The sequence below is a fragment of the Nyctibius grandis genome, chromosome 30, assembly GCF_013368605.1.
Source record: "Nyctibius grandis isolate bNycGra1 chromosome 30, bNycGra1.pri, whole genome shotgun sequence".
NCBI lineage: Eukaryota > Metazoa > Chordata > Aves > Nyctibiiformes > Nyctibiidae > Nyctibius > Nyctibius grandis.
Genome location: NC_090687.1, coordinates 219,904 through 237,050, shown reverse-complemented (window position 1 = coordinate 237,050; position 17,147 = coordinate 219,904). Strand labels below are relative to the sequence as shown.

The window sequence follows — 17,147 nt, the reverse complement described above, 5'->3', positions numbered from 1 at the left end:
TTTGGTCATCGCAGAAGGCTGATCTTGTCGGTGAGGCACTACAAAGGATGAATTTGGATAAATTCCAGCCTCCGTGCAGAGGGCTGCGTGCATCTGGACTAAGTGGAGGATGAAGGCTTAGTTTTAAAGCAAAGAATGCAGAGAGGTGGAGGTGCAGGAACGTTCTGGTGTTGGTGACTCCTTGTGTTGTCTGAGCGGTGGGAGCCTAGTGGCCCAGGCGCTCTGCCTGGAGTATCCTGCCTTCTGGTGTCCGGGGTTTTTTGAGCACTAACTCAGCAGGGAGTGGGGTTTTCCAGACAAGTTCCCTTAACTGAAGTGTCTGCAAGCTCTGGAATATTGCTTTTTGATGATCCCGGCAGTGTTTGCTGTTGGATAACGGTAGATGTTTGTGTACTGAGGCATAATGGGCCGGTACTAATTAATGGTGTGCTTTAGTTAAGTGAATTACAGGTGCTCAAGTAAGGAGAAACTCAGTTTTAGCACTGTGAAGGGGGCCTACAGGAAGGCTGGAGAGGGAATTTTTATAAGGGCATGGAGTGGTAGGACAAGGGGAACGGTTTTAAACTGAAAGAGGGGAGATTGAGATGAGATATTGGGAAGAAATTCTTTGCTGTGAGGGTGGTGAGACCCTGGCCCAGGTTGCCCAGTGAAGCTGTGGCTGCCCCCTCCCTGGCAGTGTTCAAGGCCAGGTTGGATGGGGCTTGGAGCAACCTGGTCTGGTGGAAGGTGCCCCTGCCCGTGGCAGGGGGTTGGAACTGGATGAGCTTTAAGGTCCCTTCCAACCCAAACCAGTCTGTGATTAAAAGCAAGTGATGGAGCAAGGTGAAACCTTCACCCGCTCAATGAAGGAATAACACATTCCCTTCCAGAACCGACCCTGCTGAGGTGGAGCAGATGCTGCTGTTTGCTTGGTCCCCTCTCACCTGCAGCACATCCCGTGTGTGAAGGAACCCGCTGACTTCAATGCCAGGATAAATTTATTTCAATTTCCAAATTTTGAGAAGAAGAAACTGCTGAGACTTCCCTGTCTTTACTCGTCCCTGTCTTTAACCAGTACGCGGTCAGCTACGGGTGGGAGTAGTGCAGAAAAACCCCCGTTGTAACAGTAACGTACCGATCGCCTCTGCCCGCCTCGGCCGGCGCGGGGAGCGGGGGCACTCAGGGGCGGGCGGTGCTTCACCTCACGGGCTCTGCCCACGTGCTTCTCCTGGGCGCCCCGAGGCCGCGGGCTCTGCGCCCCGCTCCGGCCCCCGCAGTCCCCGTCCCTCTGCCAGCGCCGCCATCGTCGCACCGCCCGCTCCCGCCCGCCTGACGTCACGCCGCCCTGGCACCGCCCTCGCCACGCCCCGATTGGCACGGCAGGGCGGTGTTGCCCAATCAGACGCCGTCTCGGCCGCGTTGCCGGGCAGAGGCCGTGCGGACGCGCGGCGGTGTGGGCGGGCTGAGGGTGGCGCCGGTAGCCAATGGGAGCGGCCGAGGGCGCCGTGAGGGGGCGGGGCCGGCGGCGGGATGGCGGCGGCCATGGCGAGCGCGGCGGAGCGGGCGGTGCTGGTGAGTCGGGCAGGGGGCCCGCTGTGGCGAGCGGCGGCGGTCGCGGCCTGGCCCGCGGGCGGGGGCGGCCCTGCAAGCCCGTTCCGGCCGGGCCCGGGCGGGGAGCTGCACCCGCCGGCTGGCAGCGGGTGGCGGCGCGGCCCCCGGCTCCCTGCTGCGGCTCTGTGAGGGCCGCCCGCTCGGCTGCGCGGGCCGTGGGGCGGCTGCTCCGGCGGCCGCGGCGGACCCGCGGGGCGGTGCCAGGGTGGCCGGGCCGGGCTGTCGGGGGCCCGCCTCAGGCTCCGCTGCCGTGCTGCCCTCGGGCCCGCCGCCTGCTTGCAGGCCGGGCTGCCCGCCCCGCCCCGCCCCGCCTTCAGCGGCCTCCGCCTCGGCGTTCTCCCCGAGCAGCGCGGGGGTGGGCTGCGACTGACACCGCTCCTCGCGTTGGGCTGGGGCGGGCCCGAGGGGGGTCGGTGCCGGAGCGGTCCTGCTGGAGGTGAACGGCGAGATGTGGTACGTGACCTTGACGTTTTCGTAGTCCAGCCCGCCGCGGGTGGAAGCCCAGCCCTAGCGAAGGGCGGTCAGGCGTGTCCGAGCGTCCTTGTTGACTTGGTAAAGGTAGGAAAGACATAGACCAGCTGACATTGAGATGCCTCCGGGGACAAAAGCTGCAAGAAGGAGTGAAAGCTGCGTGTCTAGGGAGGGGATTTTAGGGATGCATCTAGGCTAGGGGGAAAGCCACATGTGAAAACCAGATTTTTCTAGAATTGATGACCCCCCCTGCAGTGCTGCGTCCAGCTCTGGGGCCCCCAGCATAAGAAGGACACGGAGCTGTTGGAGCGAGTCCAGAGGAGGCCACGAAGATGCTCAGAGGGCTGGAGCACCTCTGCTGTGGAGACAGGCTGAGAGAGTTGGGGCTGTTCAGCCTGGAGAAGAGAAGGCTGCGGGGAGACCTTCTAGCACCTTCCAGTACCTGAAGGGGCTACAGGAAAGCTGGAGAGGGACTTTTTACAAGGGCCTGGAGTGACAGGACGAGGGGGAACGGTTTTAAACTGAAAGAGGGGAGATTGAGATGAGATCTTAGGAAGAATTTCTTTCTTGTGAGGGTGGTGAGACCCTGGCCCAGGTTGCCCAGAGCAGCTGTGGCTGCCCCCTCGCTGGCAGTGTTCAAGGCCAGGCTGGATGGGGCTTGGAGCAACCTGGTCTGGTGGAAGGTGTCCCTGCCCATGGCAGGGGGTTGGAACTAGATGGTCTTTAAGGTCCCTTCCAACCCAAACCATTCTATGATTCTATGACTTGGTGATATGACTAGCATTCCTCAAAAGTACAGGTGTGTAGTGCACAGACACGGTGAATGAACTTGACGCAGTCTGAAATTAATACCACAGGGGGGAAGATCTTTTGATATTACTGTAGGGATGAAGGACACCAACGATGATTTGAAGTAGAAACATCTGTGTGGTGGAGGCACTAAAGGCGTTTGCTTTACCGATGTGATTTCTGTTCCTTTGAGTACCCGGAGGAGAGGGAATGTTACAGAGAACGAATGAACAAGGAATCCATTATGATGCCCAGAAACCCAAAACAGGATTAAATGGTGATAGTCAGTGATCCTGCACCCACACTGGTTTGAAGGATAACAGAGAATCCTACCTAGGTTTGCTGTGTGCACCTGCTTTGGGTGAACGTTTCTTGAAACAAAACTGTCCTTGTCCTACTCTTTGTTCAGTTAACTCTTGCATAAGGTGGTGACACATCAGTGAGTCGATATTTTCTATTTATTGTGGTGAACAGGAACTGTCAGGGGAGAAACCACAGGCTTGCATTTCTGAGTGGACCACGCCTTTCCCATTTTTCTGTGGGCAACCTGCTCAATTCACTCCCTTCCAGTACTTTCTACGTGGAAGATTTCTCCTCTCTTACAAGGTTGCAAGTGCCCATCTCTTCTTCGTCCCTCGCGTGCTTCTGTCCCCGCTTCTCTGATGATCTGTGTGGGGTCTTGTGGTTTAACAGGAATGCTTAGCTGTGGTTTGAGTATCTGCAACCGATGGAGGCCTGAGGCGGAGTGTCATCAGGTCTGAACTTGTTTGTTACTGAATTTGCCCAAGTGCTTGGGAGTCCTCAGCCTTTCTTCCCTTCCACTTTTCAGTTTAGTTTGCTTTATTTTTAGGCTGCTGTTGCTTGGTAAGATGCTACTGGGGGGGGAGGAGGAGCTTTTTAGTTTTTGTCTTTGTTTCTCACCATCTAATTGGCAACAGATTTGTCTGCAAGTTTTGTTTTGCCCGCGACCATAATTGGTAAGAGATCTCCCTGTCTTCATCTTGTCCCACGAGGTTTTAATCTTATTTCCTCGCCCTGTCCTGTTGAGGAGGGGGAGTGGGAGAGACTGGGTGGGTGTCTGACAGCCAGCCAGCCAAGGTCAGACCCCCCCAGCAGCCTAAAAAGATGCTCCAGGTTTTGAAGCAGCAGGACCTTTGCTCTGAAAATCGCATCCCGTGCTGCCTGTTCTTTCCTAATCATGTGATTATTGGTATGGTGATTTGTATGAATGCTGCTTTGGTGAACAAAGTCAAAACAAGAGTGAGGACAATTCGTTTGGTGGGGGCAGAGGAGTGGGGAGTGAGGCCTTTCAACAAATCGGGAAGAAATCCTTTTCTTCTCCTACTCGCATGTGATGTAAACAGCACGGACGGAGCAGTACACTTAGAACTTAAATGATTTTCATATGTGTCTGAGAGATTTCTTTCCAGTGTTTGACTTCTAATGATTCCACTGCCATCTTTCCACAACGTAGGAAGAAGAATTTAAATGGCTTTTACAAGAAGAGGTCCATGCTGTTTTGAAACAGCTGCAGGATATCTTGAAGGTGAGGTTAATTTGCTGCTTCTGTTTTTTTGTGTCGTGGGTTTGTTTCCTCTCCCAGGTGAGGAATGGTGGTAGATTTCCCCTGGAGGAAAAAATTCTTGGTAGAGGGTGCACAGAAAGGTCCATTACACATGTCCAGTGCTGTCCCAAGTGTTTGCTTGCTCTCTGGTCTCCAAGATTCACAATGAAGCTGATTTCCCCTAGACTGCTCTGTTCTCGACCCTCTTTGCTGAGAGAGCTGCTTTGTAAAGGCACACGGAGGCAGCCAGACCTGTCTGCCAGGCGTTTGCCTGAGAGGTGAATGTTTTCTGGAACAGAGAATCCGGATCTACCTGTAACTCCGTCATGTGATGGTGGAACGAGCACGATAGCCTTTAGCTGACAAGCTAATTACTACTTGTGCAGTAATTAGTAGCATGCAGTCTCCTCATTCAAAACCATCCTTCCTTCGATACACCCATTTCTCTGCCGGTACCTGCCCCTTTCAGGGACGTGAAGTGTTCAGCTGACCCAGCCCTGAACCGGCCAAAGGGGATTGTGTGCACAAGAGGTCACCGCTCTCCTGTGAGGTCAGTTTTCAACAGGCCCAGCCCCTGAACACTCTGAGGTGTCGGTGGGGGTTAGTGGGTGATGCAAGAGCAGGGCCAAAAATGTGGAGGTGAGGAGTGGGTGCCAGAGGAGGTGGGAGTGCTGGAGTGCTGACCCAGGACATGACTCAGTAGCAGGTGACAATAACCCGCAGTATCTGTATATAGAGTATCTGTTTTGAAGAATTTGTGACAGTTTTAAGGATGAAGTGTGATTAAAGGACAGCTACCAGCCAGTATAACCACTCAGGAGGGCTGGTTTTCGCTCCAGGCTTCCCATGTGGGTAAGGGACCGGCAGTGCTTGCGCTGTGCAGCCCAGGGCAGCCAGCGTGCCAAGAAAGGGGCAGCACCACGGCACCCGAGGGCACGCAGGGCCGGGCTGTGCAGGGCGCCACTCCTGCTGCAGACAGCGGGGTGACCCCTCCGGGGCTGGCTTGCGGTGGGCTGGGCGCAGGGGGACGCCCCTGCACTCACTATGTCCTCTCTTGGGCAGGAGGCCTCTCAGCGGTTCACCCTCCCCACCGGCGGTGCAGGAGGAGACGTCAAGCAGGAGAACTTTGTGCTGAGCACGTCCGGGTAAGTGGCGTGGCGGTTTGGGGGTTGCTGCTGCTCTGCTGGGGGCTGCTGCCCCCGCTGCCGGCGGTGACGGGGTTTGTGCTGGGGGTTTCCCCCTGGCAAAGGGCGCTGTTCCTTGGGCGTCTGCGGCAAAGGGCTCCGCAGCACCCCCGGAGTGAAGGGGGTTCTTTAACTTGAGACTGCACCTGCGGGGGAGCAAACGGACAAACTCTCATGGCAGGTTGACGTGAGAGTCCGTAGCCATGTTCCAGGGGCTGCCTTAACCAGACTCATGCCATTTCCTGCTGACACCAGTAATAGTCGTCGATTCCTGACCACATGCTGGTGCGTTGCATCAGCGTGCTGCTGTCGGTAGTTGTGCCAAGGGGCATATTTCTGATTCTGGGCACAGGGAGTTGCAGTTACAAGACCTGAATTCTGCTCTTGGCTCAATTTCTGACTCTGACCATGGACAAATCTTAACCTTTGTCCTAATCTCCCTAAAACAGCAATAATAAATCTCTTTGGCACAGAGCAAACAGACCTGCGCAGAAGGTGCTAGAGAAGTGCAGCTCTGAAATGGCTGTCCATTTTTGATCATCAGCATAGGCCTCAGTCTTGAGTAGTTGCACGCTGGCGGAGGTTGCAAGCTTGTTGCAAAGCAGGAGACCGTAGTCCTTAGAAACAGCGTGGTGAGCCTTTTATAGAGTGGTGCGATGAGTCTGTTGGGTTTGAAGGTTGCATTCTTCAGATCTTAAAGTATTAAAGCTGATTCTCCTTTTCATTCAATGTTGTTGCAAGGTAGATCTTAAAAAGTGTTGATCTAAAGACTCTCTGTCTGGTGTATTAAAATGTAAGATATGCCTAAACTGAGTTCTTGAAGGCTTCAGTCTTCCCCCACTGTTCATTGTAGATGTGAGTCAGCTTGCAGGGCCTTTTAAGGGGTTTGGGTGTGGTTTTTTGTTTATTTAGGGTTTTTTTTTCTTGTTGGGGTGAGGTGAGGTGGGATTTCTAGTTTTCAGCTCCCATATGAACCACGTAGAACTCCAGTGTCAGTAATTGGTCTAATATCTTGTGTTTGTGCCTGCTAGAGCTGTTCGTAACAGCAACCAAACTGTTGATAGGTAATACATGAAATAAGCATGGGATCAGAGATGAACATGATGTTTTAGGCAGGGCAGTTAGGGTGAGGTGGCTCATAAAGAATATGACAGCAGCTGGCCGCAGGCCAAGAGCTGGGGACTTAAAAGTGTATGTAGAGTTGACCTGCATCCCCCAGCTGACCCCTGGAAGGAAGAGAACTTGGCTACATGGGCCAGGGAGGGGCGGCGTGAGGTTGGCAGTTTCAGTAGTTTCTTGTCTCCTGTGACTTGCGTTGCCCAGATCTTTTTTCTCATTCCAGCACAGACCAGGTGAAAGGTGTGTTGACGCTGCAGGGAGATGCCCTGTGTCAAGCTGTGAGTACTTGCTGGGCTTCTTGCTTTGTACTGCCATCAAGGGGTGGGAGTCATCCTTATTACGCTTTGATGCCCTCAAGGGAGAGGTCATCCTTATTATGTTTTACCAGTGATCAATCAGTATTCTTTGTCAGTCTTCCCTAATAGGCTTTAAATCCTTAACATTTCAGCAACTGTTGAAATTGGTCAATATCCAGCATCTAACCCCCCCCACACGCACACTCTGTGGTGAGTGGTGGAGTTGAGTTTCACGGGGGTTCCTTGCCTTTACCGTCTTTGTTGTGTAAATCAAATTTCCTTGGGGGCCTTCTGAGATGAGGTTGTGTGTCCTGCCTGGATCTCGAGTCACTAAATACCTTTCGACTTATCCTTTGTATTAACATCTTCCTGTAGGAGGACTGAAGTTCTGGCCATGGCAGGACTGCTGAAAGCTGCTTGCCAGGATGGTCTGGGGGACAGAATGGAGTGGGACTGGTAGTCTCCATGTTCTGCATATGGCGACTGCTTGCTCTCACATGTTTGTTTCTTTTTTCAAGGACATTAATCTGAAAATGCCCAGAAATAATCAGCTCCTGCACTTTGCATTTCGGGAAGACAAGCAGTGGAAATTGCAGCAGGTACTGGTAACTTTAGATGCCTGCCCCTCTGTAGTGTCTGTGCCCTCCAACCAGTAGCTGTAGCCCCTTGCTGTCCGAGAGAGGAGCTTACATCTATCCCACATTAGCTCCAGTGGTTAAAGCTAAGGGAGGAAACAGATGCAATTAAATTCAGTTATGGTGCTAGAAGAGAGAGGTGGGTTCTGCTTGTTCCTGAAACACCAGCGAGCTGAAGGCTGTCTGCATAGCAGTGATAATCCTTTAAAAGGAGTGCCTGGGGTGCCCGTGCAGTGCTGGCCTTGTGTCTGCTTGTAAAACCCAGGCTAGCAGGGCAAAGAGCAACTTCAGAGGCTTTGAGTAGCTTGCTCTGATTCTTTAACGGAAGCATTTCTATATGCTGAGAACAAATCTGGCTGCATTGTGCTCTGTAGCATAGCCGGGTTCCCTCAGGGAAGGAGTTAAAGGGATGTGGCTGTCCAGAACATTGAATCTCTTTCCCACCATTTTGCTGGAAGGTGCCTGATTTCAGGACCTCATCTAGTGCCTGATCACGAAGATGTAGTTTCCCACAGTTACTTTGTCATAGCTGAGTAGGTTGGAGAAAGATGTATTCCATGCGCTTCGCTACCCCATGGCTTAGATTTTTCTAGGCGATGAGTGCATTGGTCTTGAGTGCAGTTTCCAACAGCTGCTGTGGCAGTGGAGCGAAAGCTCTGCCTGGTAACTGTAGAAATCTAGAAAATTGTGTACTTGAGATGTTAGTGCCAAGCTTCACTGAGTTTATTTGTGCCTTGCAGCGAGGCAAGGAAATTTTTGTGGTAACATTCAGCAGTGGGTGTTTTGTACTGCTGCACCATTGATAGGCTTCTACAAGCTTTTAGGGAAAACACCTTCCTTTATTTACTTGGAAGAGTTTTGTGTTCTAATATTGTTCGGATGTGGAATATGAGTGCATAAGGGACTCTGTGCAGAAGCATTGACAGTGATTATGTGGAGATCTTTGTCCTGTCTGAATTAAAAATGAGCATCTCTTAAGTATTGTGAGTTTCTTCCCTTAGTGAGTGGTGCCAGCTGGAGTTTTGTTCCTCTGTGCAAAGTCAAGTCATCCATAAGAAATGGTAGCATAGGCACATTTTCGAGGAACGCAAGTGCAGGCAGACAAGTTTTGAGGAATTTGATTAGAAAACAGCAAAATCGGGGGGGAATAGGAATGAAACAAGTCCTTATAATAGCAGGGTTGGCATTGCTGGGTTGGGTAACCCTGCCATAGCCCAAGTACCTGCAGAGTCTCTCTGCAGTCTGACAGTGGACTTTATCATCTCTCTCCTCTCTGTAGCCTCCAGTGCCTTGTGCTTTCTACGAGCAGGGCTATTCTGTGGTCCCTGAGCTCCAGATGAGAAGGAACCAGTGCCCAGATCTATGCCAGGGAGGCCTCTACAAGGCTGAGCTGGGATCTGAGGTTGCTGGGGAGCAGTGTAGGTGTATCAAACTACAAATCACAGAATCACAGAATCACAGAATGTTAGGGATTGGAAGGGACCTCGAAAGATCATCTAGTCCAATCCCCCTGCCGGGGCAGGATTGCCTAGACCATATCACACAGGAACGCGTCCAGGCGGGTTTTGAATGTCTCCAGAGAAGGAGACTCCACAACCTCTCTGGGCAGCCTGTGCCAGTGTTCGGTCACCCTCACCGTAAAGAAGTTTTTCCTCAAATTTAAGTGGAACCTCCTGTGCTCCAGCTTGCACCCATTGCCCCTTGTCCTGTCAAGGGATGTCACTGAGAAGAGCCTGGCTCCATCCTCTTGACACTTGCCCTTTACATATTTATAAACATTAATGAGGTCACCCCTCAGTCTCCTCTTCTCTAAGCTAAAGAGACCCAGCTCCCTCAGCCTCTCCTCATAAGGGAGATGTTCCACCCCCTTAATCATCTTCGTGGCTCTGCGCTGGACTCTCTCTAGCAGTTCCCTGTCCTTCTTGAACTGAGGGGCCCAGAACTGGACACAATACTCCAGATGCGGCCTCACCAGGGCAGAGTAGAGGGGGAGGAGAACCTCTCTTGACCTGCTGACCACACCCCTTCTAATACACCCCAGGATGCCATTGGCCTTCTTAGCCACAAGGGCACACTGCTGGCTCATGGTCATCCTGTTGTCCACTAGGACCCCCAGGTCCCTTTCCCCTACGCTGGTCTCCAACAGGTCTGCCCCCAACTTGTACTGGTACATGGGGTTGTTCTTGCCCAGATGCAGGACTCTACACTTGCCCTTGTTATATTTCATGAAATTTCTCCCCGCCCAACTCTCCAGCCTGTCCAGGTCTCTCTAATATCCCAAGCTGTGTTATCGATCTCCCAGTAGCCACCTCTCATACAGGCTTCCCTGCTTACCTTTTCCACTTACTGCACCCTCTGATTTACCCCTTGTCTTTTTTTCCAATTTTCCTGCTGCTGCCTGGAACTGAACACAGGTCACTTTCTCCCAGGGCCATTTTCTTCTTGCTCTGGTTGTGAAAGCCCTGGGATACACCTATCAACCTTGCTTTGATAATTGCCTCCTGGCTGCAAGCGGTCTTGCTTGAGAGGGACTTGAGCTAGCTGTGTCCTGAGTCCGGTCAAGTTCCACACGAGCAGCATGATGACAGCTTCTTGATGCTGGAGATAACTCTCAACCCCAACAATTAGAGTTCAGAAGGACTCTGGAATACTGCCAGAGCCACTATATTAGAACTGTGTTTGCTGTTCATTGTTGCTATTGATGTAATTTATGTCATTGGTTTTAGCTCTAATAGTTCTTAAGGAAGAAATCATTATTCGTGTTGCTAGACCTGCCTGCCGTATACCATCAACAGTGAGAATTCCTACATGAACAGCCATGATCAGAGTCCTCCCAGGATGAGAGTGCCTGATGTCACTGGCCCTTCAGCACAGCAGCAATACTTTTATTGACAATCCAGGTTGTAGCTATTGGACAGTTTTGCATCTCCAGTCCTTGAGTGAAGAACCCAATAATGCATCTGGGCAGCAGATTTGTGTTAGGGAGTGTCTGGTACTCAGAGAGGAATGGCCTTAACATTTGAGAAGTCACCATTTTCGTAGGGCCAACGAGATAATCAGAGAAACCTCTGCTTCCTCATGCGTGTTACAGAAAGTGTTTCTTTAACAGGGCTGCGTTTGTACCTTTGCAGATCCAGGATGCTAGAAACCACGTTAACCAAGCCATTTACCTGCTTATGAACAGAGACGTAAACTACCAGTTCAGAACGGGCTCAGAGGTTCTCAAGGTGAGGAGAAAGCCCTCTCTACTTGGGGAGGAACATGCATTTTTCTTCCCTCCATTTGTTGTTTTAAACACAGCTAATGCACGTTACTGTCTTGAGTCTCTGACTGGAAATGGATTCCCCAGTTGTACCCATATGTACCTGTGTCAAGGAGTATCCCTGTGACCTCATATTTGATAGGAATCTGTACCAGTTCAGCATCAGTAACAGGGTCGTGCATCATGGTGAATGGTAATCTGAGCAGTCGGTGCCCTGTTGCACAGCAGTGATACTCTGGGAGCATCTCCCTTGAGCTTTTTTGGATGGTGTGGTTACACAGCTCATGCTCTTCCCTGTGCTTTTGGGGAGAGAAGAAATGAGGCAGTCACCAGCAAACAAAAGATTACAGTTAGTACTCGTGATTTACTGACAATTTGAAAGTGACTTCTCGCTTGCTAGTAGTGGTTGATGTGGTCTGACACAGACCAGCACCTGTGTGGCAATAAAGCCCAGCCCTCTGCTTGGAAACGCTCTCTGAAGCTACCAGAGTTTTGACTTGTTAGAATCCATCACAACATCAGACGTGAGAAAGCTAAACCTTTTAGTCTCCACGTGGGCAAGGGCTGCTAATAGGAAGAAGCTGGGTAATAAAACTATTTCCTTTTTACCTTTGGGTGGAAGTAGAGGGGGAGAAATTAGTCATAAAATAAAATGCCTTCATCTTAGCAGTCCTGAGCTCTGCCACAGACATATGTTGCTTCCCACTTTTTTCCTGGAAAAGGAAGTATGCTTGCAGAGAGCCTTTGAACTGTGGTTTCTGGCAGGGTTGGACCCACAATGAGCTGGTTCTTCTCTCTAGTGCCCTGGCTCACAGATGGTTATGAACGGTGGGTGGGGGGGCATTCGGCAGTTGTTGCACCCGTGATGTGGGAACGGGGAGAACTAGAACACAGCTTGTTGTTTTTCCTTAATGCCTGTTCTTCAGAAGAGTCGAGGATGAGTTTGTCGATGCTTCTGTGGCTTCAGTATTTGATCTCATGTTCTCTTATTCTTCTAATGAATAGCTGTTCTCTCTTCAGTTCCTGGTATTAAACACTCCTGGCCTCTCTCTCAAGTGTCTATGACAGTGGTAACAGTTAAACTGCATTTATGTGGGAGCCACCCCTTCCCAATAAGTCCCTGAATTCCTGGAAGGGCGGGGGGGTGGTGGTGGTTGTAGTAACACTTGCAAAAGGCTGTAGGATTCTGCAGCGTGCTCTCCAGAGCTGTCCAGGGATCGCCACTCAGCAGCGTACTGTACGTTATCTTGTAGCTTATGGATGCTGTGATGTTACAGCTCTCAAGAGCCCGCAATCGGCTTACCACTCCGGCCACTCTGACTCTACCAGAGGTTGCCTCCAGTGGTCTCACAGTAAGTATGTGGTGGTCTAGATCTCCATACAGTCTGACAGCATGCAGCAGTTAGTTAGGATATTGTGCTGCATCCTGGTGGAAGTGGATTTCTGAAGTGTCTCCTGAGGCAGAAAGAGAGCTGAAGTAGGTCTAAACGCTGAGCATTTTTGGCTGCTCTGTATCTTCCTGTGGGAAAGCAGATGACTTGGGCGTGAGGACTCTGGTTCTCAGAGAGTAAGTTCTGTTCCCTGCCCAGGAAGCTTGTCCGGGGATGATTTGCCCTTGTGAACACTGCTCTGTCCTCTTTTGCCACCATCATGCACACGCCATTTGACCAAGAGCAGCCAGAGGAACAACCGTTGCCTGCGAGCTGCTCAGTCGTTGTTTCTTTCCTAATGTCCCTCTCACTATGGGGTAACTGTAATATGGCTTAGAAAAAGGTAGTGATTTCCCAGCATTAGAAATGATGGTCCTTTCACTGACAAAGAAACTACTTCTTTCCTCACCAGAAAATGTTCACCCCTCCTCTGCCTCCAGACGTCCTTGTGAATTTCTATATCAACCTGAATAAGCTGTGCCTGACTGTCTACCAACTCCACGTGCTGCAGCCCAGCACAACTAAGGTGATGCCTGCTATCTCTTGAGCCGTGTTTATTTACCTCTCCCTACGTCCCACTGTGAGGAGGAGATTGTACTGCTACATGGTGCAATGTTCTGTGCATAAGACAATGCAGGAACGACTGTAACAGGTGTTGTGTCTGTGTTCAGATCTCCTGCAGACAGAACACTGGCTCTAAATCTAGTTTGGGGCATGGCCACTTAGCCCAGAAGAAAATACCAGTGCTCTGGAGAAAGCCAGTAACTATTTTTGCCAAGTAATGCTTTATCTTATGATATAGTTTGATAATTTTGTGTAATTTTGGAAGGGCGTAATTGTATTAATCCAGTTGACATCGAAGTAACATCTTGGGTTTTCTGAATGGAGTTTTAATGGATACTTTTCTGCTCCACCTGTCGCATTTGGGTCAGCTTGATGTCCTGCAGAAACAGAGCTAAACTCCTAAGCTTTATGAAATACAGTCCTTCCATAAAGATATTTCTCCTAAAGTCTATCTTGTGTTTTTCTTCTGGATCTTCTCATCTTATTTTTGTGGTGCTAAAATTTGGAGCTAAGTTGGACTCAGCCACTGGGTAAAATTTTTTTCATGAATGAGCAGGAATCATAGAATCGTAGAATCACAGAATGCTTTGTGTGGGAAGGGACCTTAAAGATCATTTAGTTCCAACCCCCTGCCATGGGCAGGGACACCTTCCACTAGATCAAATGACATGGATTCCATACGAATGGAGTATTCAGGCAGATACAGTATGGGCATTTCTTGATGTCAGGCTACTGAAAGTGCAAACCTTAAACATCCTCCTTCTAAGTAGTTTGTTTACTGTGTCAAAATCCTAATGACCTTTTCCTTCTCCTCTAGAACTTCAAACCTGCTGGAGGGTCCGTTTTACACAACCCTGGAGCCATGTTGTGAGTACAGTCACTACAAGGGCTGTGTGATAGGTGTAGGAGTATGCTGAGGATGAGATCCCAATGGCTGTATGCAGTTTTGATTATAGCGTCTGTTAAGTGGCGAAGCTGGACTGAGTCACCTGCTATGGCTGTGCCTGTGAATGCACAGGTGCCTGTAATAGTGTTTCTTTAATGACTCGGTCATAAAGGCCCAAAGATGTGGCTTTTCAGGATACAGCCCACCCATACAGTGCCATGAGTTTGTCTAGAGATCAGAGGTGGCAACCAAAATGAACATTAAGTTATTGGCATCGCAGTCTGCATTTCATGCCTTTGTGCCTCTCTGGAAAGTGGTACAGTTTCTACTCAAACCCTGTTAGATTTAGCTTAACTCCAAATCTGGTCAGAAGTAGACTGAGAGTTTGTACTCCATAAGTTTGCCAGGTGCTGTTTTAAACGTAGTAGAAATCATAATGATCTCTTCTGTGAGAATGGAGGACAGTTGAGTTTTGTGTTCTGTGCTGTCGTGTGTGAAGCTGTGCTCTTTTTTTCCCTACTCCAGTGAGTTTGGCAACCAGCGATATGAAGTCAGCCATGTCCATAAAGTGGAATGTGTTGTCCCATGGTTAAATGATGCCCTTGTCTTCTTCACAGTTTCACTGCAGCTTTGCCAGCAACTGAAGGACAAGGTAATGGCCTTAGAGAAGGGGCTTTGTTTTTAACTCTGGATTTTGAGAGGACCTCAGATCTCCTAAAAATCTGATGTGATGCTATTCTGTACTACTTACATATAAACTGAAAACAAGTGATGAGTCAGTGCTTTGGAGCCAGGGAGCTGGCTGGCACTGCGCAGCAGACAGCCATCTGGGATAAGGGTAGTAGTGTGGCAGATGTGTTTGCTGAACTAATGACTAGATGGAGAGGAGCAGGTAGACACTTTTGTGCTCTCAGTCATGAGCTGGATGTGAGGAAATGCCAGGAGAGGAGGCATGGAGACCTCAGCAAACTAGATTCCAGTAGACCAATGTTCAGTCCCAGGTCTGCAGCTGACCTGGCTGCCACCTTGAGCAAGTAACTTTGTGCTCCAAGCCTCTTCAGTGACAATATCAGGAAATATGCCCTTCTGCAGTGCAGTGCTGGAGTGTGTAATGCTGTAAAGCTCCATCTTCATGCACACGTTTTATGCTCTTTCTTCTATGGCCCAAGGGATACAGGAACTTACCTGCTTTTCTTCTTGCTTTCCAGATCTCTGTTTTCTCCAGTTACTGGAACTACAGGCCATATTAATTCTCTGTGGAGTGTCCAAGCCCTTACAGCACTTCCAGTGTCTCCCTGTTTGTTTTCAACGTGCCAGCTGAGTCCAGGTCAGCCTGAGGAGCGCTGTGGTTCCCTACCATGTGGCCCTCCATAGGGTAGGGTCAGTGTATCCAGAAACACAACATTAGTAGCCTTGCCTGGGACTGCTGCATAAGCAGGGCACCAAGCAATGCTGTGTGGTTGGCCAGAGCTTCCACCTGTCTTTGTTCTCGTGTGCGTTGTGTGGCTCACGCTTTCCAAGCCTCTGATGAACTACACTAGTCCATTGCAAGGGATGGGGAGCTGTGGACCACTGTCACTAACTCTGTTTGCACACAGTGCTGTAACTGCTGGACTGGGAGCTGGCTGGGAAGGGATGAAGACAGACTAATTTAACACACCACAAAAAGTGTGGGGCATGTTGCTCCATGTAGTGAAATATGTTGTGATCTGGTCTGGCTGTGCTTATGACTAGCCCTGAGCTTCTCCCTCTCCTGTCTGTTCTGTCCATGCCCATGTTACTGATTCCCCTTTGGGGATATTCTTACTTGCTGCTGTTTGAACTAGTTTTTGGTTTGTTTTTTTTTCCCTGGCCTCAATGTGATGATATTTTTTTTTTTCCCTAAGCCCTAGTTGGGCCAATTGGTTTTTTCCAGGTTTAGTATCTTGTTTTCACTGCCAGCCTTTGGAGCTGCCTCGGTACCTTGAGCACAGCTGTGCAGTCTCACATCCTGTCGTTAAACCCAGAGTGAGTACCACGTTGTTACTACGAGTTGCTGCCTACCTGTGGAAGCTACAGTATGTAACTCACCCCTCTAGCCATCGACAATTGTGAAATAAAGATCCTCAGACCTGCCATGCTCCTGTGGGCTGTCAGTGCTGAGAATGAAAGAGTATCAAAGATGATGTGCTCTCTTACGTGTGCTGGATTACTGTTTGCCTTACTGGGAGGACAGTAGTGGTCTCTTGAGGACAGGGCTGGGCAGCTCTTCGAAGGCTGGGCCTGGTTTGTGTAGCCTCAGTCCAGTGCTGTCTGACACCTGAGTACTACTTGAAGTATGTCTCCAAACTTCCTTGACGGTCATGTTTGGAGGAGGCTGTAGGTACTGAGACTGGATTGGGTTGGCTCATGGAGCTGGCTGTCAAGTGATGAGGAAGCATCACCTGTCTCCTGCTTGGCTCCAGCTAGCCCTGTCCAGCCTGTGTTTCTGGTGGCTTTCCTCCCTGGAGTGCCTTACCCAGGAGCCTACATGTGTGCTGAGGTGAAGACTGCAGGCTCACCTATGTCCCTACAAAACCAGGGCCATTGGAGCGTATCTTGACAGCATGGTTGTCCAGGATCCTGTTTTCCAAGTTCTATCCAGCGCACTGTGCTCAAAAGGAAGAGATCACAGAATCACAGAACAGTTGAGGTTGGAAGGGGACCTCTGGGGTCTGTCTGGTCCAATTCCCCTGCTCAAGCAGGGCCACCCAAAGCCAGTCTCCCAGGACCATGTCCAGATGGCTTTTAAATAGCTCCAAGGATGGAGACTAGAGATACATATGTTGCTTTAATTTTTTTTTTTTCTTGGCTGCATAGACCACAGCTCTGGGCATGTGTGGCCTTTCTCTCCCTTTGTGAGATCCCTGGGGTCCTGCATGAGTGAGTGCCAGCCTTGTTACTGCTGCAGCCTTCTCTGAGGACTTGACACTTGGTGCTGTGCTTGGTCTAACGCATGCTAATGCTGCTGGTTGCAGGCAGTAACAGAGCCTACAAATGAGTATCAGGCTGGGACTGATGAGTATGTTTGTTAGTCAGTAATGAAAGGTGGAAGGTAGAGAGGCTTGGATGGGCTGATGCAACAGCAGACTCATTACTGATTCCAGTCAATTAGCCTTGTGACTAGCTGCGGTCATGACCCTGGGTATGCATTTACCAGCCCTTGCTCTGTTCCAGACCATTCTCTGCTTAGAAGGTGATTGCGCGTGTGTGGAGCTGCTCACTGTTAAGAGCTTCTTGGATGAGAGTATTTTACAGTTAATAACCTCTCTGGAGCTGTCTGTGCTCTTCTTTAGCCCTCCCTGCGTGTGGAGGAGGCTCCTTTTTTAATCCACACTG

At 50.3% G+C, this 17,147-nt stretch overlaps 1 protein-coding gene across 4 annotated transcripts; it reads left to right on the top strand.

Moving 5' to 3' along the window:
* Nucleotides 1-1,494: 1,494 nt before the first annotated feature.
* On the top strand, nt 1,495-15,950 carry ROGDI (rogdi atypical leucine zipper). 4 transcript variants are annotated; one of them, XM_068420218.1, is made up of 12 exons: nt 1,495-1,551; nt 4,325-4,396; nt 5,477-5,559; nt 6,941-6,995; nt 7,532-7,612; nt 10,780-10,875; nt 12,164-12,262; nt 12,753-12,866; nt 13,722-13,771; nt 14,316-14,442; nt 14,999-15,117; nt 15,706-15,950. In XM_068420218.1, the coding sequence occupies exons 1-11, from the start codon at nt 1,510-1,512 to the stop codon at nt 15,038-15,040; spliced, it is 861 nt and encodes a 286-aa protein (XP_068276319.1). In that variant the 5' UTR covers nt 1,495-1,509; the 3' UTR covers nt 15,041-15,117; nt 15,706-15,950. The 4 variants fall into 4 exon arrangements, with proteins under 4 accessions (XP_068276319.1, XP_068276316.1, XP_068276317.1 ...); XM_068420215.1 differs by having other exon boundaries at nt 15,677-15,950; XM_068420216.1 differs by having other exon boundaries at nt 14,999-15,165; nt 15,677-15,950.
* The last annotated feature ends 1,197 nt before the right edge of the window (nt 15,951-17,147 follow it).

Bases quoted from the DNA above. Each gene is read 5' to 3' on its own strand.
- ROGDI (XM_068420218.1), top strand. From the start codon at position 1,510: ATGGCGGCGGCCATGGCGAGCGCGGCGGAGCGGGCGGTGCTG. The intron at 1,552-4,324 runs GTGAGTCGGGCA...TCCACAACGTAG, and splicing joins CGGCGGAGCGGGCGGTGCTG to GAAGAAGAATTTAAATGGCT. The intron at 10,876-12,163 runs GTGAGGAGAAAG...GTTATCTTGTAG, and splicing joins CGGGCTCAGAGGTTCTCAAG to CTTATGGATGCTGTGATGTT.